Here is a 24763-nt window from a genome sequence, read left to right as displayed (position 1 = left end):
ATATCATTAATGGCTTTATTGTTATAAAGTCATCTGTTCTGCTATTTATTATTCATCTCTTTATTGTTATCAGGTCAGTGAATGCAATCCAAAGACCAACAACTCCTCCCCAATGATCAGTGGGAGCATTAAATCAGCAGTCCCTCCTCCGAAGAACAAGGACAGCCCCATCAAGGACAGCCCAGTCACAACACAGACCACTCCCACAAATAACAAGGACAGACCCATTACATCACAGGCCCCTCCCACAAATATCAAAGACAGCCCGATCACATCATCAGCCCCTTCCCCAAAGGACAGGCCTGTCACAACACAGGCCCCTCCCACGAATAATAAGGATAACCCTGTCACAACACAGGCCCCTCCCACGAATAATAAGGATAACCCTGTCACAACACAGGCCCCTTCCACAAATAACAAGACCAGTCCCATCCCATCACAGACCCCTCCCACAAATGGCAAGGACAGCCCCATCACATCACAGACCCCTCCCACAAATAGTAAGGACAGCCCCATCACATCACAGGCCCCTCCTCCAAAAAGGGACATCTCTGTCACATTGCAGACCCCGCCCCTAACGAATGACACCCCCCAAGACGGCAGAAAATTGCAGCTCACCACCTCAACTATTCAGGGTGGACAGACTGAGGCTGGCCAGGTGAGTCGATAATCTTTAGACTTTAATCTTTAGAGAAGATAAAATGATACTGACCTGCGATCCGACCCGCTTATTTACAAATTGCACGCTTTTGGTTAAAGGTTGTATCTGCGATTTCAAGCCCAAAAAAGGCCCAAACATAAATGATCACATTCATCTAATCTTTCCTAACGATCCGCTAGCTGTCTACCCCATAAGCAGGCCGTCAAAAAATCGTGTCTCTGTAGGCAGCCTAGGCTCCAAGATCTGTACACAAAACAATTGCTATCAGCAAGGGTTGGCAACCCAATCAAAGGCAAAATAAGTGTTTCAGCCAATAACCGACGAGATGCGCGTTTAGGATAGTTTTAATTGCACAGGAGGGAGGGGGAGGGAGTAGCGAGCTAGCTCTTTGTTTTGTTTGAACATCAACAGAAGTGACGTATCCCCGCTATCGCTGATACAACCTTTAATGTAGCCTAACATGCAATGTATCCTTATTGAGATATGTAAAACCTTTACATAAACAGGAACAGAAAGCCCTCCTTAATCACATCAGACATCCCTTATCAAATGCCGCACGAACACAAAGCGTTTAACTTTTACAACACTGGCTGTAGGTTAAAAGTTTAGCATGGGCAGGGCTACACAAGGCTGTGGTAAAGTGTCAGCATTATTTTACTGAGCTACTTGTCACTGGGTCTTGTGCCAACATTGTGCCTAGCCTAAAACAAGCTGTTCCAGTGGTCAATGCGCATAAAGCAATCTATTGCTTGAGGTCTGGGACGCTGGGAAGATTTACCAGTGCCGCATTTGTGACGAGCCTTGTTGGGCGTGCCTGTTTTGTGGCTGTCATACTTAGTGCATAGAACATAAGCAGCACTGTTGTCATCTTCTTTAAGAACCTCTCCAAATACTTCCCATACTTCTCTACAGCTTCTCTACCATCTCCATCCTTCTATCACACAGGTAGCCTACAGTATGTGGCAAGTTCATGCTGCATCGATTGAAGTAATTTAGCCAATGATATCTTTGAAAAACAATTATGAGTTAAATGTTGATGTTAGCCTTTTCCTGATATTTTAAGTAAAAATACAATTTATTAATTTTTAACTGTCCCGCCCGCAAATGACCCGAATATCATTAAAATGATTTGTTTCTGAATCGTAACCACTGAATTTACGCCAACCCACGCTCCACTGAGACTCACACTTCAACTTTTAAGCGATAATGAATATAACCAGATTATTTTGTCTCACACAGGCTACTGTTTCAGCAACCCCTAAGGTTACAATTACTTCAACAACAGCGAGTAAAACTAGAGTAGTTGCCATGGCAAACAAGTTGGACAGCAAAGAGAATGGGCCAAGGCTCTCTGTGTTGCCACGACAACCCAGTGTCCAGCTGGACGGAGTAGAAGGAGTCCCAAAAGAGGAGCCCCAGTCCATGGATGTGAGGTGTGTGTGTGTGTGTGTGCACGTGATTTTGTGTGTGTGGCAGTGTAGTTACACAATCTGTACATGTCTTTGTGCATATACACACACAACTCAGGTATTTTGATAAAACTATCACTTACAAAAGCTTTGTGTGTGTGTGTGTTTGTGTGTGTGTGTGTAAGAGAGAGAGTAAATGAGTGAGCTATTGAATGTTTCTCTTTAACTTTCTCTCACTCTTTCAGCCCCGTCTCTAAGGATGACCTCGTCTCCATCCCAGAGTTCTCTCCTCTGCAGGAAGAGGCAGGATTAACCCACACCAACACTTCCTGTCTAAGCTCCTCCCCAACCAGAGCCCTTCTTGATCTTCTGGACCTCACCGGACATGTGGCATATCCATGCCCTGTTACCACAGTAACCATTGCTATGTCTAGCTCCTCTACTACGTCCACGGTAAACAATCAGGCTGGTGACTGTAACCGTAACCTTGTGACGTCCTCAGTGACATTGTCGTGTTCTACCAGTGATCAGAAGCATCAAAATCAATCTCGGCCAATCCCGTCACCAATAAAGCCCATAACAACACCTCTGCCAGCTGTCGCCATAAGGGATGGAGGAACTACAGCATTACAAGGCAGAGGCAAAGTGGATGCTTGGTAAGAGTGGAGTGTGTGTGTGTGTCTGTCTGTCTGTGTGTGTGAGTGTGAGTGTGTGTGTGTGTGTGTTTGTGTGTGTGTGTGTGTGTGAGTGTGTGTGTGTGTCTGTCTGTCTGTCTGTGTGTGTGAGTGTGTGTGTGTGTTTGTGTGTGTGTGTGTGTGTGCTGACTGTGTTGTTTGGGAATGTAATGTTTGTGTTTGTATTTGTTTTGTATTAGCACAGGTGTATTAGGATAAATGGTTGGACTGATGTTTCATGATGATGTACTACTATCTGGCTGTGGTTATTTCTTTCTTAAAGATACCACAGCTACTAAAACAAAGGCTATAATTTAATTGTGAAATGTTTGCATACACATATAATTCATTGTGAAATGTTTACATACCTTCTGCTTCTCTCCCTTCTGTTTTTTTTTTTTCTCCACAGAAGAACTATGCAGTGACTTGATGACCACTCCAATGTGTGCGTGTTTGGTAGAGCTGAGGGAGTGTGTTTGTGTGTGTGTGAGAGAGAGAGAATGAGAGAGACAGAGAGAGAGAGAATATTTGTGTGTAAGATAAGGAACTGTATCTGAGTGTTGAGGGACCTCTAGGTGCAGTTGGGACAAAAATGCAGGATATTTTTGTTTTCCTTTTCCCTCTGAGTCTAGTTTCTCTGAATGTAGTCCCTTTGACTTTCCCTCTGAAGAAATTGCTCGTTATTTGCCTTCAACTTACCCTGCAATGTGTTTGTTTTTAGGACTTTATGACACAATTTATTATCCAACAAAATCATGAATGACCATCCACAAGCGAATGTAAAAGAAAGAAAGCCTGATTGCTTAAGTTACTTTTATACAGATCAGACCATGTCTATTGTCCTATAATGTCTACTCAAAAAATGAGGCCATCCTTAAAAATATTTTCGTTTGCCGTAACCCGACCGACCCTGTCAATTTAGAACCGACCCAAATATTAATTTTTTTCCCCTTTTAGTCCGACCGACTTGCCGGTTGTAAACTTGCGTTAATACCGACCGATTGTTTTTTTTACTCTAAACAACCAATACAAATGCAATAAAATAATATTTATTTTAGTAGGCCCAAGTATTGTGAATATAAATTGCCTACATGCAAACGTGGCTCACTTAAAAAAAAACACCTGTGGCGTCATCTCTACACCATTGGTTTTACGCATGTCACACTATGGCCTACGCTTCGTTTCATTCACACAAACTGATAACGCTGTTACGAAGTTCTGGAAGAACTGTGGCCAGATCTTTTCTCATCCCTTCTCCCCCTAGTCTAGCGGTGACCGTGTCGGAGTATTGAAATTGGTTGTGGTCTATTCAGCATTTCTCAAAATATGGGTCCGCATCATGGAGACTGCTGGTCCGCGGATTCGTGGAGTGAAATTAGGCCCGGTGCTTCATCTGATAATTTGCTGCGCAGTTGATTAAGAAACCGCGGATCGACGAAAAAAGAAAACAAACGTTTCTGCTATCGATGTCATTAAACATGGAGCCCTACAATTAAGTGGTGGTATGAGCATTCATTCAATGTGCGTCTGCGCGAGAGAAACTGAAACTAATCGATAACGTTGGTATCAAAGCTCCGCTTCAACCTGTTGGAAGGCTATTTATTTATTTAACGAAACTTAATAGAATGACGTTGTTTTTTGGAACTTCCTTAGAAACAGAGCAGAGACTGTAAAATACACTGTATAGCATTGAGTATTGTATAGTCAAATTTCAATATAACGTGGCCAAGAGCTATTGTAGCCTTCTTTCTGCGTACATGTAGATGAGCCCTATGACCCAAAAGTCTGCCATGACCGGGCCTCAGGTCAAAGAAGTTTGAGAAAGGCTGGTCTATATAACCTGCATCAGAATGAGGTTTGCAATGGTGCGCCTGAAGGCACGGGTTGGACATTTGTGTAAATTCATTCCTACGTAATCACCATGACCAAAATTGAACTTTTTTTTTTTACTTTGAATCTTGAAAAAAAAATATTGACCTACCTACCGACCCATTTTTAATTGTTTTTGGCTGTTACTGCAAACAAAAATATTTTTAAGGATGGCCTGATCTGCAGTCGAGTTTAACAGTGATGCCTTTTGTAGATGCCTTCTGCCTTCTGTAGATATTTCAGTTATTGAAAGACTAATTGAAATTGATCGTTAGTCATTCTAACAGTGGCGTCTATGGCAAAACAATACTCAAAATGTGAAAGAATATTACAGTATTGAAAATAAAGATGAATAGACTCCTACAATCTCCATTTAGAATGCTCTATTAAAGTTTGTCATATCCTGAGCCAACAGTCATGATCTAAAGCCCATAGTCATGGCCTGAACCAGCAGTCATAGCCTAAGCCCATAGTTGTAGCCTTAGGCCCAGGCTACACTGGGTCTGCAACTAAAGTGCTCCGTTCACATAGCTTAAAAATAGTTTTGGAAGACTGGTCTAAATTTTTTTTACGAACGTACACGTTGCTGTCACATCTGATGTAGGCAGTTCCAGCGATTAGAGTGGAAGCTAATTGTTATAGCCGTCACTAAACGGACCCACTATAGCCTCCCTTTAAGTCAACAGTGATAGCCTGAGCCTGAGTCATATTTAGTCCACACTCACAGCCCTGCTCCTGTTTAGTCTCCAGCTAAATCCTGGACTTGTGCTGTATGCAGTATTGTGCTTGGCTTTCTGTGATTGGACCAAGGTCTTCTACAGACCTTTGCTGTATACAAGTTTAAAGAGGAGATGGTCCTTTGACACATCCTTGATAGGGAAATCTCCTGTGACTAACAGCTGTCCAGTTTTGTTACTTAAAGATGTGATTTAGTTAAAGAAATCAAGAGTTCCATAGCAGTAAATGTGTTCAGCAACCATCACTACCTTACTTTAATCCTAAAATCCTAGATTACCACTGCAACCATGGAATATTTGATAATTTCCAAAAGATATGATACATGTTAAACATTTCCAAAAGCTTTGCTATATTTAAAACAGACAGCAGAATGGCAGCTTCTGATGATAGATTTCCCTAGGGTTAGGTTTGGTCAAGTGAAATGGCAGCTTCTGATGAGAGATTTCCCTAGGATTAGGTTTGGTGAAGTGAAATGGCAGCTTCGGGCGTAGAGTGCTGAGAAATTGCTGTAGCGCACTCGAGGAGGTTACCCTGGCTAATAGTCTGAATAGGCACAAGAAGGACTAGTTTTGGAGAAACATTTTTGTCCTATTTTGTAAGGAGTTTTGAATGTAAATTATGTTTGAGGGAATGTGTGTGTGTGTGTGTGTGTGTGTGTGTGTGTGTGTGTGTGTGTGTGTGTGTGCATGGCATCTGTTTAAAACCTTGTAGACTTGTAGACATTTGTGTTTTGCCAAATATACCAAGTGCCCATGCACCCCGTAACAATTTAACGAATCCTTTGCTTGTCACCAGTGGAGATCAGCAATGTCACCTTTCCTCTAATTAATATGCATCTGTGCTTGTTAAGATCTAAATAGAGTAAATATTATGAATAAGATAAAGTAGGTTGTCTGGTAGTCATTTAGAATATTTAGGCGAAATATGTTTGCCTCAAATGAATATGCTGTCGGGGCAACTCTAAATGTAGAGATGAGATTAGCCCCAACTGCCCCCTCCGTGAGAGGGAACTCCTGCACCTACCCCTGTACCTGGCCCAACTGCCCCCTCAGTGATGGGGTACACCTCTACCTGCCCCTGTTCTTATGGAAGATGTGATGCTTGGGCCGTTCAGATAGGCATGCTGTACACAGACCAAACCCACATGTGACTGCTCATGCTGGACTGATGGTAACATGGTGACGCTTGCTGATATGGATATAATTCAGCCCCTAGTCAATATATCAGGTATGCTTTGGCCATATGTTCAGCGCATTAGGCATGTTCAGTTGTCATAGACCGTATCCAGCTAAACCTTCACTCTTAGATAGCTGTATCCAGCTAAACATGTACTCTAAGCTAGCAGTGTCCAACTAGACCTTTACTCTAAGCTAGCTCTCTCCAGCTAAACCTTCCCTCTAAGCTAGCTGTATCCAGCAAAACCTTCTCTCTAAGCTAGCTGTATCAAGCTAAACCTTCACTCTAGCTGTGTCCAGCTAAACCTTCATTCCATTCTAGCTGAATCCAGCTAAACCTTAAAGACCCCAGGGACTTCGATTGTATTTCCGTGGTGTCGATGTAAGGTGACACCACGGGTTAATGACGAAACACACTGTACACACACACACCTGCGGGTGATCAATCAGTGTTCCTTTCTCTAATTGTAATTAAGATGAAAATATGTGATAGGCCAAAATGTGCAACTTGTAGCAGTACGATTGAAACTGCATTTCAACCATGCTTGAAGCCTCTATCATCACAGCTTGGGGCTTCATGTTAGCTGATGTTGAATCTAGAACTTTAGTCTAATTCCCATTGTGAACTGATGAATATACCCAGTAGCCTAGTCAAGAGACATTTTGTTAACTGCATACCAATAGTTCTCAGCAGCTCTGAGTGACAGTAAATCGTGTTTTGTTATCACTATATTACTTTATTCAGTGGTCATTCAATAACGTGCCATTTGAAATTGGAGTTGGACAGTATTTGGGTTGCTGTTCAGAATGAGATTCCCTGTATGAAATACTGTAGATGTAAAAGAATCAGAAACATCACGCAATGCTTACAATGCACAAATACTGAAGTAATATCAGTAAAAATACAGTAAAAACCTCTTAATCCAGACGATGGGTTATAAATTAGAGATTTAGGCAGTGTATTCAAATGATAAATACAGTTATTTAGATAGTCTATTTAAACAGCTTTTAAAAAAATTCCCAAGCTTTTCCCTTAGGTCATAGCAAGCATGCTTTACATTCTGAAATGTTACAAAACCCAGTTTTTAAAAGTGAGAAAAGCATCTCTGCTAGGGAAACAGACCTTTGTAAGGGCACAATCTGTGATCGGTTAAAACCCAGTGGTCATGTGATGGGCATTGAGGGACTTGTACGGTGTGTGTTGATTGTGATTGTAGGGTGTGTATTTATGTCAAGGCTTGTCCAGGGATGTAACTGTGCCATATAGTGAACGTCAACGTTAGGGTGATTTTGGTTTGTGTTTTTGGAAAAACATCAAGGGATGTTTCTGATTGGTCTGAAGCATGTAACCCCGTCCTTCCAAGGGAGCCAGCCTGTTGCTTCATCAGCATGACGTGCCCACGCCTGTTCAGACCAACCCCATAGCACTGGGGTGATTTGCTGAATAAAGCTAATTACTGCATTGAAATTATGTAAGTAATAATTCTGAATAAACAAAATTCCCAGCTCTGACATTGGAGGCGTCTTTATTGTGTGCTATAGAAGCAGTATTTCACTTTGTGGCTGTGTGTTTTGCATATAGGCGTGGACAAATTTGTTGGTACACTTCCACAACAAAGGAACCCTTCCCTACCCTACCCTACCCTACTCTTCACCAACAAAGGAACCCTTTTTACCCTACTCTTCCACAACAAAGGAACCTTTCTCTACCCTACCTGTCCACAACAAAGGAACACTTCCCTACCCATGATCACGGACCACTAGCAAAGTCTTCGTGGACCACTGGTTGAAAACCCCTGTAGGCCTATAGAAGATATATATTATAATTTAAGTCAGACAACATAAACTGTCTCAGACTCAGAGAGAAAAGACATAACAGAAGGTATTGTTGGACTATCAAACCAAAAATAAATGACTTGGAAATACATTATGTAGAAGCACGAACAGACGTGCACAGGAGAAAAATAATTTCAAGAATGAGATTTGGGCATACTGGTTTAAATAGTACATTGTTTTAAGTGTAGTGTATGTAGCATGCCATTGAATCATGTCCTAGATAGCCTACTGCCATGAGAGGCACCTTAATCATCATTTTGAAGATATGATATGATGATATTTTGCAAAGAAATTCTGGAGATGTATGTTAGGTCTTTTTTACTTTCTTATAATAACTGGATTAATAAATAGATTGTAGGAATAGGGAAATACATTTTTCACACCCACGCTCCATTTCACAAGGTGGCGGTAATACACCAAACATTGTTTGCCAACCGCCAATAAAAAAAAAAAAGGAGGATTGGTTACTTTTATTTTGGTACAATGTTGGGTAATCGTAGGCGGAAGTTGAGCTGTCTGCTCACGAACGCTGCAGGCCTTAGAACACCGTTCTGTTCTGAAAACAAACATTTGTTGGGCGATCAACGTTGCAGTTCAGTTGTTAGGAAGTTATGAAGTTAGTTGAAGTGTAAATAAAACCGTCAGATTGCTGTTGTTTAACACGTCAATCTTGCCCGTCTTGTGTCGTATCAGACAGCTTCACCTCTCGATTTATATAACGTGGCCCGAAGGTGAGTAAGTGCTAGTCATCAGCCTAGCGAAGCTAACGTTATATAGCTAGCTTCGACTAGCCAAAGTGTTAAATATCGTGAAATAGAATGTGTCAGTTAAGTTTTTTGTCTCTGTATATGTTTCTATATAACGTTAGTTTAGTTGATGTAAAATCTTAAGTTGCTATACGTCAGTTAACGTTAGGCAGACCGTGTGTTTACGTTGAAGCAACGTTAACGTTAGCAACAGATAAACGGCCTCGCTAACGTTAATCATCCATAATCCAGTAAAATCATAGTCTGTAAACAGATGTATTTTAAAGCCAATGCTATATTGCTGACACTGTCCAGAATTGAATCGCAATTGTTAAATGCCGTAGCATAACCTATATATAGCTCACAGTTCCGTCATTCCTTTTGCTGACATATCGTTTTGGGCTAGCGTAACGTTAGCGTTTGCTCGTTACGTCAGTGAACTTAACCTTTTGCCTCCTCCACTTAGCAGGTTAATGTTACCTGTATTCTAAACTTAATGTTACCTGTATTACAAACGTGATTTTATTGGCTGGTCATTCTTCACCTAATAATGACTGTCATGCAACTAAAGTAAAAACATTTACCATCGTGTAAGGCGTTATCTTGTGTAGCTTCGTAAAAACGTTCTAATGATATTTCTCACCCTGTGTGGTCTCCTTCAGTGGGTTAAAATCCACCGCTTTATTGTGTTTCATTGTGTTGGATGCTTCATCAAGGATTGACAAGATGAATATATTTTTATTTTGACCTAGCGATGCAATGATTTCTTGCAGTGTAGAGTTACGATCTGTACACATACGACACAGAAGTCTGGTGCAAAAAAATATATTTGAATCTATTTTTAAGTGCACAGACAATCAGGACGTCCATTACGGACACCACGACTACGTTGACCCTTGTCACGACTACGTTGATCCTTGCCACCACCTGTTGGGCAAAGGTCGAAGTATGGTCTTATTGGACAATGTTGTGCAAACTTAGACGCACCGCCATGCAAAGACGCATCTTTGACTATCACTGTCAATAGATCGATTGTCATCTCCTAAATGCAGATATTCTGCTTCAGAAGTAGAATCAGTGAAAATATTATCTGTTTTAATTTACTTGGACAGCATGAACAGAATGGCTTTCACATCAGTGCAAACAAACACGCTTCTTCTCATGTGGGATCCACTATTTACTTCCTGTTATTCCACTTTGAATAACAACATGACATGACAAAAGTCTGGATGTCTGCCATCTAGTGGTAGAAAGTCATGAGATTTTGAATCTATCGTCTATTTTAATCAGTGGTATTGTTTGTGGCAAGTTTGTAACTTTGGTGCTAAGGGGGTTAAAGTCAACAATAAAGTCTATGGGGTCAGTACCAAATGTAGTCAAGAAAGACACAGAATAAAGGCAAAGTGACTCACACAGAAGACAAAAAAATACAGCACTGTACAGTAAAATGCAGTCTGATATGATTTAGGCCCCGTTCTCACGGAGACGCTTTTTGGGTTAAACGCACCGATTTTGCTTCGTCTTGGCCGATCGTCCAAACGAATCCTGTAAACGCACTGACCGTAACCACACTTTTTTGAAACCTGGTCCCAGGGTGGAAAAATCTGAAACCGTAGCCCTTGTGCATTCGTTTGGACGGCGAAACCGCATACTTGCCTATTGAAGATGTCATCACCACACCTCAGCTACCCTGGACTTGACACTTATTGCCTAACAATACTAGTTTTCATACATGACATTACCTACGATTACACTCAGTAGGATAAATATCACAACTGGTGCTGCGCAGCGCCAATAGCTTATGACTTGGTGGACTGAACAGTGTTTTTCCCAGTGTTTTTTTTATGCATTCTAACTACTGTCAGTGACGCGAGAGAACTAGTCAGAAGTTATTAGGGAAGTGCGGTGTAAGTTTAAATTAATTTGTGCGTAGTGCCGGTGTCATTCATTTATTTTACATGTCTTACAACATAAACACATGCATTCACAGTCTAGTGAAGTCAGATATGAGCATACAGAGACGCTTAGAACTCATGTTAAGCTGATGGTAGCGCACTAAATGTGAATGCGCGATTTGATGCGGCCAAAAGTATTGACTGTTACTAACGAAGGTATTATAGCAATATTATAAATGTGCCGACGGAATAACCTAGAACTTGGGTAGGCCTAGCGTTTAGTAGCCTAGCCTATGCGGTGATGGCCAAAACTAATGTGAATCGCGGACTATCCTACAACCAAAGAAAGTAAAGGAGATTATTTGTACCTGCGTTAGCCAAATAAAGGACGGGACTGCACCCTTCACAAACCGTAAAAATGAAGTTTATGAGTTTTACAGTTGACTACAGTTGACAGTTCACCATCAGTCCACACAAACAATTCTGGTTTCCTTGCACTAGCCCTTTTCGCCGTAGCCTATTCTGTCTGTTTATAGCCTACAGCGCGCAAGCTTTGGTCAATTTCTGTAAAGAAACAGTGCCACCTATAGGCCTGGGATATGAAGTAACGTGTTGAGTCGTCTCTGTTGAGATGGATCCGTTTGGACGCAAATATTCTTGATACGGTTTCAGGGAAGACGGAGGAAAAAAAGTCTGTTTGGTACATGTGGACTAGGCCTTAAATCACATGTTGACTTATCTCTCTCTTAATTTGATCATTAAAAGGTCCCCAGATGGTAAGACACTTAGGGTGGTTGTCTGACAGAGGATACTGCAGCTCTTCAAGGTGTAGACAAGAAACCATGTCATTTAGCCATTTTTTTTAAAGCAAGGTGGGAAGACTGATTTCCACTCTCTCAGGGTAACCCTTTTTGCTATGTCCATACGTAGCAATAAGGGCTTGTTGTAATGCTATTATTAGGAGAGTCTTTCTTGACTGGAATGTTGGCAGTGGTGAAACGTGTGTGTGTGTTTGTGTGTTTTTCCGCCCCTCAAATGTCTCTTTTTCCACAGAGAGGGCATATCTGAAGCTGAGACATGGTGAGACCGCGTACAGGATCACCTCGAATGAAGCACAGGTTAAGGCTCCGCCCTCTTTCTCTTTTTCTCTCTTACTTCCTCTCCCTCTCTGTTTTGAGATACTTCCTCATTTTAACATCAGACTGTTTTAAAAAGTGTGCAGTTATAAATTCCTTCTGGGAAAGTGTGCAATTATGAATTTCTGTTTCCAGACCTGGAAAAGTATGGATATTTGGGAGAAAGTCTTGGAAAAAGTTGTGAATTTCTGGCCTACTTAGAAATATATTCCGCTATTCAGAGTAGCCTTTAAGACAATTGTTATCCTACTACTCACTTGTGGCCTCAACCTAATAAAATCATATTTTTTCGCGGAAGCCTGGATGTTACCCTTGATTGTTTCACAGGGCTCAACATTAACTTTTAAAAGTTGTGAGGTTTTGGTTGCCATCATTAATGGCCTGTTATTTGTTTGCATACTAAAATAATGATGACTCTAATTAGTCTTTAGACACTCATTTGAATTTATTTCACCAAGGGATGCACAATATATCGGCGGACGATATATTATTGGCCGATAAGTGAAAAAAATTAAATATTATTATCTGTCCATATTACCAAGAAAATATGCTAACCATTCCTGCTTCAGTTCCAGACAGGTCCTCATTATAGGTTATTAAAACCATCGGGGCTAACCCCTTTCATTTCTCCTGCAGCAGGTTGTGCGCAACAGAGTAGACGGACATAAGAGAGGCTATTGTCTGAGGAGTTGCAGCTTTATTCAGTTACCCACAGTTGAAACTAAACATAAGTTTCCCTCACAAACTCTGATTTGGTCGCTATATCTTTTTCCCAGTTTGGCAGTTTATGAGTGTTTACTCCTAAATGAAAACGATTCATACACTGTCGCTAGCCACTCACTCCTAATTCACTGACGCCAGGTTCACTTAAAGGAGCCACACATAGGGCTAGGATACTGCTATTTTGTTGACTGCTGTACCATTGAGCACAATTATGAGTAGTGATGGGCAAATGAAGCTTTGGTGAACCACTGAACCACAGGAGTGTGAACCTAGCGACACTAGCTGAAAAGCAAAAAGATGGCCGCCACACATACATTTTTCAACATAAAAGTCCTTAGCAAACCAATATTTTTGGTTACATATACTGGTTTGGGTAAGGACTTCTACAAGAAAAAGGAAAAATCTACATGTGGCAGCCATATTGGATTTTTTCATTAGTGTTGCTAGCTTCACACTGCTGTGGTTTAGTGGTTCACCAAAGCTTCATTTGCCCATCACTAATTATGAGTCCTATCGATCATTGGTGGTAGGAAAAAATTACTGCAATTAAATGATGCTTATTAAATGCTGCCCCTCAATCACTTTTCACAATGTTTTTTTTAAGAGCAATAGTATTGGTTATCGTATCAGTATTGGCCACAACAAACCAATAAATATCGGTTATTGTTATCTGCCCTAAAATTCCATATCGGTGCCATCTAATTTCACCTTTATTTCACATAGCCTGTTTCATGACCGAATAGAGGGAAAAGAGATGATGTGTATAATATGTTCTTTACAAAAGAGAACTATAGTATATAGTAGTTCTAAAGTAGTGTATAATACTTCTCTGAGGTTATGAAAAATGGCCTTTCAGTAAATCTGACTGTTCAGAATGTTGACTGCAGTTGGCACAGGTGTCTTTCTGTACGGCTTGGGTTTGTTTCAGTTACTTCCACCCATTGGAACAACTTGTCAGTTACATCCTGCCTGTGTAAACAGTGGTTTTAAAGATTGATATGAAAAAGTAAAGATTGTGATGTTGATGTCAGTCTTCGCAAATGCTATGTAAAGTCTGTAGCCTTTCTTTCATAAGATATCTTGATGTGTTTATACTTGTGTTTCTCACTAGATCCTACATGAGTGACTTCGGTTCTCAGAATGGTGGAGAACATCCCCGGCCCTTCCGTAGTGGTAGAGGAGGCGGTCCTGGGAAGGCCCCTCCCAGTTGGAGAGAGGCTCCTAACAGGGGCCGCAAGGCCCCCTACCCTGACAGACAGTCAGCGCCATGGCAACAGAAGAGCCCTCAGGGCCGGGACCGTGGACAGTCTTCCTGGCAGACCAAGAGCCAGGAGAGTTACATGGGATACGCTTCCCAGCCCTCCGACAGCCACCGTCACTATGGAGACCCAGCAAACAGACCAGGCCCTGCCCAACGCAGACCTTCACCCCATGAACCCGCCTCGGGCCGATCGCACCACAGGCAGTATGACGGAGGACCTAGAAGGTTTGAGTCCCGCCCCCCGATTCCAGACCATCGGAGCCACAAGCAGGTCCATCCACAGCCCCCCCATCACAGGAGTCCCTTCCGGCCCCCCACCAGACAGGAGGAGCGGCCCTGGGGCAGGTCCCAGTCTCCCAGCTACCCCTCCCGGCCTCCGCCCAAACCCCAGCATGTCAGCCAGGCAGGAGATAGAGGCCGTGGCAGGGGCAGAGGTCGCCGGGGCCGTGGTTCTGGTAACGGCTGTGGTAGGGAGACTTTCTGGAGTGAGAGAGGCCCAGACAGGAGCCACCCTTACACCAGCACTCGACCCCACCACCCTCAGCCACGGAATGGCGAGGGCCGCTGTCCGTCTGACTCCCCCTTGAGAAAAGAGCGAGAGTTTCACAGCCGAGAGAGGTACCAGAGTCCTCAAGTTGTGGTGCAAGCTGGGTAAACAAAGCAAGTCCAAATTAAGGGGCGCAATACTCAAGCCTGTGCCGAAAAATGGTGTTGACGAATTAAGAGAGGAGGCACAATGTGAAAGTGGGAGGTGGATAAAATGTAGAAAATATTCACTGTGCAGGAATTGGAAAAATATATCCGCTTATTCCAAAAGCTCCATAGTCATGGCTTTGCTGAAGTATATGCTTCATTTCTAAGCTGTTCTTCAAGAAGATGAGATGTTAACCCTCAATGGAGCAGTTCATGACCCATAAGCAAAAGCAGAAAAAGAGAAATAAGAAAGGATGGCCCTTTGCTGCTTTGATGAAGTCATTTGATGTTAGGATGCTTTCAGGAAATGGAGTATGAAGCTTTACACTAGTTTAAGGGATCGTAACTGTCCCCTAACATCATGGTAAAACAGTAAACCAGTGGGAAGTGTGGAAGGCAGGCTGGGCCTTACCCTCTGTGTTAATGATAACTGTAACCCCCCTCTCCCATTTATTGATTGTTTTGTTTGTAATGGATGTGCAGGTGGTCTTCATCCACTGGGAGGGATTGCAACGAGAGGAGAAGCCGAGAGAGGGAGCGCATGGGGTCAGGCCGCCATGGTAACGAGCCAGAGCACTGGCCACCCCCTAACCCTTCTCAGTACAGGCCCCCACCACACACGCCCTCATGGAAAGCTGGACCACCTCCTGGGCCTCACCCCTCAAAGCTATCAGCTGCACGGAGATTCCAGAGCCACCAGACCCCGAGAGGTCCTGACAGAGGAAGCTCTGGCTACAAGCGGAAGTATCCAGAAATGCTGGAACAGCCACGCCCACCCCCACCTCTTTTCAGGCATTTTCGACGGGACCCATCAGTGGCCCCTCCCCTCAGAGGCTTTGGGGGGCGTGGCTTGTCTTTACGTGACAAGAGCCGCCTAATGAAGAACCGGAAATTTCGTGAGGAGTCTGTTGCCCGTTTTAAGACTATGCCCCCTCCTCCCCCTGCCATAAGAGGGCGCCCTGCCCCGCTGCAGAATCGCATGGCCTACAGACCGTTTCCCCGGCAACAGACAACAGAGCATCATGAGGCGGCCCCAGCCAGGAAGTTTCCCAAAAGGTCAAGCCCTTCCAGGAAAGCCAGCTCCGATCACAGCCCAGACCCTGAGAACCCTGTGTCTGATGGCGATCAAGATCAGCCCAGATCACCCCAATACCGGCGATCCTCCAGCCGGCACAGGTATGGTATCCCTCCCTACCCTCCACCTTAACAGCTAACAGACCACACCTTTGGCCTTGTTCCAAATCCTACCGACGGCCACGTCATGCTTATAGGCTCCTGTTCTGCTATCTGCATATCTAATTACCGACCTAAGAGCAAACAACAAAAAAGCTGGCTACTGTTAAGTTTCAGAGACGTCGCCGTTTACAGCTATAAGGGGCTGGTGAAGTAAAGGAATGAAAACTGAGTAATGAGAAAAACAGACCAGATTTTTTTTGAGTGATACGTGGTGAAGCATGGTGATAACCAGCAGGTTTGAAGATGGAGAGGGATCACTCATTTCAACCCAGAAGTCAACCTACAGGGTCATCAGCAGACTATCCAGAATCCAGGAATGTCTTCCCCCAGCTTGCAATCAGAGACCAGGACGAATTAATTGATCCTGCGTATACACATGTAACTGTTCACTCCGGTAACTGTGCAAGCAGAGAAGCTGTTCTGTGTACTTCCATAACAAACTCCGGGGCTGGGATGTCGTCACCAGTGTCACTGAAATTATGATGTTGCCCGTTCTTCTGTAATGTAACAGCGTGAGATGCAAATGAAAGACTCCCCACCCAGTGGCCTCCACCCAACCCCAACATGGTCAGAGCTTTGGAGGACGGTGAATGAAGATTGCGAGGAAAGAAAGTATATAAATGCATGAAGAGTCCTTTCAATGGTGTTGCGAATTAAGTTTGGTCTTCATCTGCACAAAGTTCAAGTACAGCACTAGGCTTTTATTGGACCCCTACATCTGGAAAAACTACCCCTGTCATTCAGTCAGAGTGGTAGTGCCAGTTAGAATTTTTTGACTGAGGTACCCTTCGTCATTATGTAGCTTAACACCTGACTATCCCTTTGCCATGTTATAAGTTAACACCTGGCCAACCGTTAAGCACCCTTTGCCATATTAATATATCTGAACAGCTGAAACAAAAATTGAACTGAACTAAAGCAGCTTATGCAAGATGGTTCTTGATGTCTGAAGACTATATCTGATCAAATTCTACTACAGTGACTGAGATTCTGCAGCAAGCCCTGATGGACCCCACTGATACCCAAAGTCACTAGCATTGGTATTTTCAGTACATCTGATTCATGACTTGTGATTTTTGCAGAGTATAGTGCAGTGGCAAGAAGATCACTGTAGGCCACTTGTAGTCATGGACTATGGAATATACTTTATTACCAAGACCAAGATTCAGTATGGCTGATATTTTATGAACCGATAGAGGAATTGAATATGTACCATTCCATTTAGCCCACCTGTTTCCTTCTGATTGTTATAAATTAGCTACGAAGCATTAGGCACCCCCTCTGTTCAGAAAAGTGGAAGGTCCATGCACAAAATGACCGATCGCATTTCTGTCCCAGAAGAACCGGTGAGGAATGAAGAATTAAACTTCTTCGACCTCACACATCAGATCTGGTGCCCGCACATTTTCTGAATCTGTTGTTTCTGCTACCCAAGTAACTGTGACCATTTGGACTGTGAGTCCTCACCTGCTCCTGGCTCTTCAAGCAATCAATCCAAGATGGCACTTATACCAAATGCCAAGACTGAAGTTGACCATGACCTAGATTAAAGCATGGTGAAACAGGCCACTTGATTTAACTTCATATGAGTGGAACAAAGTGGTTTGAAGCTAATGAAGATCTTAATCAAGCTGATGTTGGCAAATAACCGCGTGGAGGCGTGACGTTGCAGAGAGAGAAGTCAAGACTCTATAACTACACAATGGATAAATCAGAACATCATCAAGGTATCCCATGTAGCGACTCCGAAACAAACGGTAAATCAGAACCTAGACGATGGGTAAATCAGAACATCATCAATGTATCCCGTGTAGCAACAATCAGATGATGAGGAAATCAGAAAATCAACAATGTTTCCCATGCAGGGACATGAAGTCTTGAATCCCCTTAAGTCAAGCCATGCGACAGAATATCTGCCTTGGTAGCCAAGATTTTATGATCCTTTTGCTAAGAAGCATATTGAGAATGGACTAACTCAGAGTTATGGTTGCTGCTCTATACAAACGACACAACACTCCTATGGCATGGCTATATGTTTGAAGTACCCTTGAGATGAAGTACACACAAGTTTAACCAAGAATCAGAGGAAGGAACCTCTCCGGAAGCCTCTCCGAAGGAACAAGAGAAACGATTGATGGACGGATAAGGAATAGGCTAGTTTGGAACCAGCTCACCACCCAATCCCCCACCCTGCCAGAAGGCTTCTAGCCATGCTGACATACAAAAGTGCTTGAGGTCTTTAAAAGCTAGAGAAACGATGGATGGACGGATAAGAAATAGGCTAGTTTGGAACCAGCTCACCACCCAATCCCCCACCCTGCCAGAAGGCTTCTAGCCACACTGACATACAAAAGTGCCTGAGGTCTTTGAAAGCTAGATAACTCGCAAGATGCATTTTTTCCTGAAAAAAGGGATTGGTTAAGTTCGTCTACCTTGGCTACATTTTTTGCAAGACCAGAGGTTACTCACAAAAACACACAACCTTGACCGCCCCTCCCCCCGTTTGATGTACAGTCATAATGATACAGAGCTTGGAGTTTGGAGTTGTTTGGTGTAAGTATATGTAAAAAAAAACTCATTGGTTGTCCTTTTTTAGTGTTGGAGGGCCTTTAAAGAGATGAGATGCTATAGAGAACGTGTCGTGTGTCTGCCTTTCAAAAGTATAGATTGCAAATATAAAGCCTTTTAATAGTTTTAAATTATTAAAAACTTGACAGCAATTTTAGAAAATGACAGTAGTCCCACCCTTATACTTTCATGCGTACATGTTTTAAAAAGTTATCCAAACTGTTGAACATACCCTCTAACACACTTTCATTATAGTTAATCCATTCCCTTTATCCTGCAAAAGATACCTTTTTGTTCTGTTCTGTTATGTGTGAAGTGGGGGGGATTTTCTTGTTGTCTGATTATTTTGTGACTCCATTTTCTGTGGGACTCTGATATATCCACTTAGCCCAATCCCATTGGACCAGCATCTTCCAAGTGATCTGGTGGTGGTGTCCCATTGGCAGGCTGAAAATGACGGGGATTGTGATGACCAGGGAGATGCTAAAGAGACTTCGGATATCCAGAGTGACCTCATCAGTGGTCCACAGGAGCCACCACCTGAGGCCACTGCCCCGGCACAGGATCAGAGCCTTCAAAACAAGAGGTGTGTGCTAAGCCCAGCGGGGTGAGGAGTTAACAGGTGGCTCAGTGGGTTTATAATCGTTCCTATCACATGGCAAACAGGTGATGGCTAGCGATGCTAATTTTTATTTAATTTGAAAACAAATAGCCAATGCTCGTTAATAGGGGTGTGACGATACACTCAGCCTATGAGACGATGCGTGATACTGGGTTCACAAGAAAAAGACGAGACGATGTTTTAACTCTATTTTTTAAGAAATCTTCAATGATGAAATACATCACTGGAAAAATAGCCTTTTATAGACTGAAAGTCACAGAATGCAAAACAATCCAGGTGTACTATATTTTGAAAATTTGTAATGAGTGATATTTATTTCAAACCGAGTGCAAGTAGTCTATTTACATTTGTTTACTTGCCGATATTGATATTGCTACCAAAAAGAATTGTTAGGCTAGCATAAAAATGCATTGAATTAGAATAAGTTTTCTTTTTTTTTTTTCAACAAGCCTAAAAATAAATAATAGTGAGTATCACATAAAATATGAAATAGCAGGATATTTCAAACTGAAATGTTTCTACATTTCAATGTCACCTCATTTAATTTCAACAAATTATCAACAAGACTATTTTGCACTGCCTCCACCTTATCTCTCCATAGTTAGTAAAATCAGACAAGTTACCATAAGACTGTCTGTAGACACTTCTAAAAGGGGTGTGGCTCCTTTATGAGTGTGACATCACTCCCTCCACAGAGTTTTGTTTTCCATCAACTCTCGGTGAAGTGTAGTCTGGCTTTCACCAGACCAAGCTCAATCTTTTAAGATTGAACATTGGTCTGGGGAGTACGCTATGTATTTTCTACTGCACAAGAGGCGTGATCAACGGGCATAGTTCAAATGACTCTGTACGCAATTGGATAGTCATTCACCAATCTGACCAACGAACCAGGGTGACGTTTGCAGAGTGACGCGAAATCTCTGGTTTAAACCTGCCAATAGCGCGCCAGGTGGATAAGCCAGCTTGTGATTGGTCCCGGCAAAATTGTAACGGAAGCAGCAAAAGATGCACGGGTTTCTAGCCTGAGCTGCAGGACTAAAAAGAAATCGCCGTCAGATCAGTCTGAGCTCACCCAGCCTAGGTGAGGTGCAGAGCTACAGTAACATGCAAGCCACCAAGTGTATGCCACTTGCACAGGTTAGGTGAGCTATATTTTCAATGGAGAACCATTTGTGCGATGGTATTAGGCTGCGTAGATTCAACACGGATCCATAAGGCGGGAATCACATTGGCAAGCGGCAGCGGCTAACGCAACGCTCAGACCATAATACGTTTTATCTCGTTCCTAAGTAACACAAACGGTTTGTCAATTGAATCGATCGTGTTGCGCTTTGAAAAAGGTTGAACCAAGTTCAACGCTCAGCTTGTTCAGCGCTAGCGTTACACCAGCGTTGCCACCGTTCCGCTGCCGAACCATAGAGAACAATAGGAAACCTGCCTCTTGCCGCTGGCTAATGTGATCCCCCGCCTAAACCTTGCTAACTTTATGTTTTTCAAGTCAGCTGTGCAAGACCGAAATAAGCGCTGTGGCACATGGAAGCATAGGCTTTCTTAAGGTAGCGGTTATGTAAGGGATAATGTATAGAACGCCGGTCATTATTGGGAAAATAAGTCCCGACAGGTCTTGTTCTGTGCCCTGAAGGGACTTATTTTCCCAATAATGACCGGCGTTCTATACATTATCCCGCTTATTACACGGCTACTTGCCAAAACAAAACAATAAATTCCCCACAATATGACTATTTAGCCTACATAGCCTAGGCTATAACCTATTTGTTACCATGTAACACACACTGAACTTGAATCAAACATTCTTTAGAACACAGCTGATCAACCGTCTGCTTTTCGCTTTTGAATGAAGTTCCAGTAGTTGCGGAGTGATATGAAAGACCTGAATTAGAAGCACAAACTCCGTTGCCATTGACAGCGGTCATTATTAGGTCATTACTAGGTCCTCTAGTCGAAAATAATGACCGCTAGAACTTTGGGAAATCCCGTTCAAGTCAATGGAGCGTTCTACTTGCATTGTGAAGAGCTGTGTAATAAGCTACAGTGTTTTAGGGGAAACAGTGTAATTGAGTGGTATCATTGTTTCCAGCAGATACCCAAAATGCTGCTACACAAAAAATGTAAAAGTAGCTGGGGCATCTTCTATGCTAACTTCGTCAGACTCATCAGTCATGCTGGCTACAGCTGAATACTACTCCACAAGACAGATTTTACTAGGGCTGTCAATCGATTACAAAAATTAATCTAATTAATTACATACTCTGTGATTAATTAATCTAAATTAATCGCATATGTTTTTTGCTGTGAAAGTATTTTAAATATTTAAATTCAAATGAATCATTGAATAATCAGCATTAGTGACATTAAAGTTCAAAAACTCTTATTATTATTTTAATAATGGCCATAATAATCTATGATATGACCTAATATGCTGAGGAAATAAATTCAAAAGTGCTTCGGGAAGAAGTTTTTTTTTATCACATACATTGCAGAGGACTTTATTTTAATTAACACTTTATTATTATCAACACCATCAAGCCGTTTTTGAAAAGTAAATGTTCCAATCAATGATCTAGGCAGCACATTTTCTTCTCTCTCCTTCATTTTACAGTCTAATGGTTACTGACTACAACGGCTCGGGGTCAAAGGTCATACAGAATCGATTAATCTGCGTTATTTTTTTTAATCAGTTATTTTTTCTCAAATTAATTAATCAGTTATTTTGACAGCCCTAATTTTTACCTTGACGAGAAATATCTTAACGTTGTAGTATCACAAGATCTCGTCACACCCCTACTCAAGCATTAACCACAGTTAATAACAACAGTGCTTGGGTCTGGCAAGCCATCCTGAGGGCCAGAAAACTGTTTTAGCTGGTTAAGGTAGAAGATCGATTTAGCAGTTTAAGGCACCATATAGTCATTCCAAACTGAGGGATATTTAGCAAGGGTTAGCTGGGCTTAATTTTTGTCATATGTCTCCTGCAGGCTTGTCAGACGACCACTTATGAGTCTAAAGACCATTAGACCTCTGAGGAAGTTTGGACAGCTGGTGAGTAGATCCTAGGTCCCTCTTCACACAAAAATGGAAATGTCCTTCATTCACTGATTTGCTTCGTCCGTAAACTTGAAGTGAACGGATGAAATGAATGCAGAGTATAGACAGAAGGCCCTATCTTTATGTTTGTAATGTTGAGCATAAATTATCCTTAACACACACATATACAAAATCAATATTAGGAATTAAACCTATGGATGAGTTTACACCAAAACCAAAGTCATTCAATGTTTTTAATCATGATACTGAACATGATTTTCGTTTTTTGGTTTCTTTTTGGTAAACCACCTTGCATTGTTATTGTAAATTGCTTTTTCAGCGGCCATGTTGACTTTGTTATCCATTTTGTTTATCCATTCAGCAGGCTATTGTGGCAACGAGGCGCAGCCACAGCATAGTCTCTAAGTACCGCCTCCTGCGTCAGAGGGCTCCGCCCGTGCCTGTGCCTCCGCCTGCTCCTGCGCCTGCTCCTGTCAGCCAAACACAGCAGAGCACCAGCCACCGGCGCTGGTGATATCTGACGGTGCTATAAAGGTGATCTTTTGCTCAGATATCCACTTGAAATGTGGTGACAAATTGTTGTGTATGTGTATTTGTGTGTATGTGTATTTGTGAATGATTTTCTTAGATTATATATGTTTGTTTTATAGGCTTTCAGAAGACACTTTTCCTTTCTTGGATACACACTGTTTGTTGCTGGAGAGATTGAAAATCCTTTTCTTGAGGCTGAAGAATAAAATCTTTTTAAAACTCGTCATTAATAAAGAGTTAATTATCTGTCTTTCTGGTAATTTGATTGTATATTCACAAATGCCCCATCATTCAAACTGATACGATTCTTTAATTTGATTGTGGAACCGTGGCTGTTAAAGTTTAAGTTTGACTGCAATTCTTTTTTATTTGTGAAATGAACATACTGAAAACGTGATGGGGAAATGGTTTAGCTGCTAAAACATAATCTCTTTTAGTATTCTTAGAGTGATTTTATTTATTTTGTGTTTAAAAAGCATTTTGTCTGCCTAACAGTATTGGCATGTGATTTTATTTTTATTTCTTTATTGGAAACAAATCTGGGTATTTCAGTTATTTTTGTGAGGGTTTTGCAGACAAAGTGGACTTCTGTACAGTTATTTAAAATGCCACTTTATCAACAGATCACCATTTGTACTATTGGGACATAAATATGTCACATGCAATTGTATAAAAAACAAAAAAAGAAAGTTATAAAAAATGTATAATTTATCTAGTAAAAAATCATCCTTTATCCATGAAGCAGAAATGATCAATGTGTAGGTTTATTAAACCATACATCATGGAAATTAATCTGGCATTCTTATCCTGGTAACCCCCCCAGTTTTGCCCCTGCTTTATGAAATCAACTTTTTTTTAACTACTGCTGTTATTTTTTTCTGTCCCGTTTAAGCAATTTCATAATTGTCTTCCTTTTTGTCAAGAGAAAACCATGTAAAAACGGTCAGGATGTGAGCTGTTTTGTCTATATGTATATATACTAAATTCATACACATGCATTAGTATGGTTGCAGGACTGTCCTTTGAAAGTTTTGTTCAGTATTGTTGCACAAAAAGGCTGTAATAAGATAAGCAATCGTTTTTTTTTTTTTTTTTTTAAGAGAATATTGCCTAAAACAGATTTTGCAATAAATCATTTTGTTTTGCAGTGGGTGGTGTTTGTTATTAGCATAAGGGGATCTGTCCAACATCAAGTCTGTTAGTCATAACCTACGTCAGTGGTGGTTACCTGGTCTGGCTTTGGGACCCCCAGTTTCCTGTGGTCATCAATATTTGCAGAATTCAAACCAAACTGATTTATTTCTAGGTAATACCCACAAACCTACAGTGTTATAGTAACCTTTATTATTATATTGACTAACAAAAGCGGCAAATTATGTGGTTGTTGCCCCCAAAACCATCAGCTAATTTTCTGTCGGAACTGAATGAACCTCACTTCTTTGCCCTGCTGTTATTGTGCTTGGTGACCTTAATCAATCATCAACTGCTCTAAGTCGAGGCCAAAAACACTCTTCAGGACTATTGATAAACTCCTGCGGCTGCCTGCCTCAAGAAAGCTGAACAGTGTCTTAAATTTCTTTGATGACAAAATTAAGTAAACCTACCATTGTTTTCAACCTTCTGCTCAGTCTCTATATTCTCCTCAGGGCCCTAAACTTACCCATTTCACACCTGTTGACTCCCTTGCTGTCTCTAATATCACTAAATCCCCTCCTTGTGTCAGCTTGACCCTGCCCCCACCCCCTTATTCAAGGCATGCACCATGGCCATCGGTGAACCAATAGCATTATTGGTTAACTCTTGTCTCAACTCTAGTGTTATTCCCACCTAAAACTGCTGCAGTTTCCCCCATTTAAAAGAATCCTGATTCAGATCCCACCTCTCTATCTAACTTCCATCCCATCTCCAACCTCCCCTTTTTGGC

General features: G+C 41.9%; 2 protein-coding genes across 5 annotated transcripts in view; both read left to right on the top strand.

The window, feature by feature from the left end:
* LOC125311039 (MAP7 domain-containing protein 2-like) overlaps positions 1-3724 on the top strand; it is a 31666-nt gene extending 27942 nt beyond the window's left edge. Inside the window, exons 16-19 of the mRNA XM_048268849.1 lie at positions 74-658; positions 1901-2094; positions 2316-2726; positions 3154-3724. Of these exons, the coding sequence (XP_048124806.1) occupies positions 74-658; positions 1901-2094; positions 2316-2726; position 3154 (1191 nt within the window). The 3' untranslated portion in view covers positions 3155-3724. The remainder of the gene's footprint in view (positions 1-73; positions 659-1900; positions 2095-2315; positions 2727-3153) is intronic.
* A 5133-nt stretch (positions 3725-8857) lies between these two features.
* Positions 8858-23986, top strand: si:ch211-114c12.2 (uncharacterized protein LOC336578 homolog). Of its 4 annotated transcripts, none has more exons than XM_048231106.1 (8): positions 8858-9093; positions 12057-12121; positions 13974-14741; positions 15300-15992; positions 19009-19206; positions 22239-22302; positions 22670-22842; positions 22959-23986. In XM_048231106.1, the coding sequence occupies exons 2-7, from the start codon at positions 12081-12083 to the stop codon at positions 22820-22822; spliced, it is 1917 nt and encodes a 638-aa protein (XP_048087063.1). In that variant the 5' UTR covers positions 8858-9093; positions 12057-12080; the 3' UTR covers positions 22823-22842; positions 22959-23986. The 4 variants fall into 4 exon arrangements, 3 of the variants coding, with proteins under 3 accessions (XP_048087063.1, XP_048087053.1, XP_048087043.1); XM_048231096.1 differs by having other exon boundaries at positions 13974-14774; positions 22673-22842; XM_048231086.1 differs by having other exon boundaries at positions 13974-14774.
* The last annotated feature ends 777 nt before the right edge of the window (positions 23987-24763 follow it).

This window comes from Alosa alosa, chromosome 2, assembly GCF_017589495.1.
Source record: "Alosa alosa isolate M-15738 ecotype Scorff River chromosome 2, AALO_Geno_1.1, whole genome shotgun sequence".
Classification (NCBI taxonomy): domain Eukaryota; kingdom Metazoa; phylum Chordata; class Actinopteri; order Clupeiformes; family Clupeidae; genus Alosa; species Alosa alosa.
Note: the sequence above shows the minus strand (reverse complement) of the source record. Positions and strands in the feature narration are given on the sequence as shown.

Coding starts and splice junctions, on each gene's coding strand:
- si:ch211-114c12.2 (XM_048231086.1), top strand. CDS start 12,081: ATGGTGAGACCGCGTACAGGATCACCTCGAATGAAGCACAG. Junction 12,122..13,973: donor TCACCTCGAATGAAGCACAG/GTTAAGGCTCCG, acceptor GTTTCTCACTAG/ATCCTACATGAGTGACTTCG. Junction 19,207..22,238: donor CAGAGCCTTCAAAACAAGAG/GTGTGTGCTAAG, acceptor TGTCTCCTGCAG/GCTTGTCAGACGACCACTTA.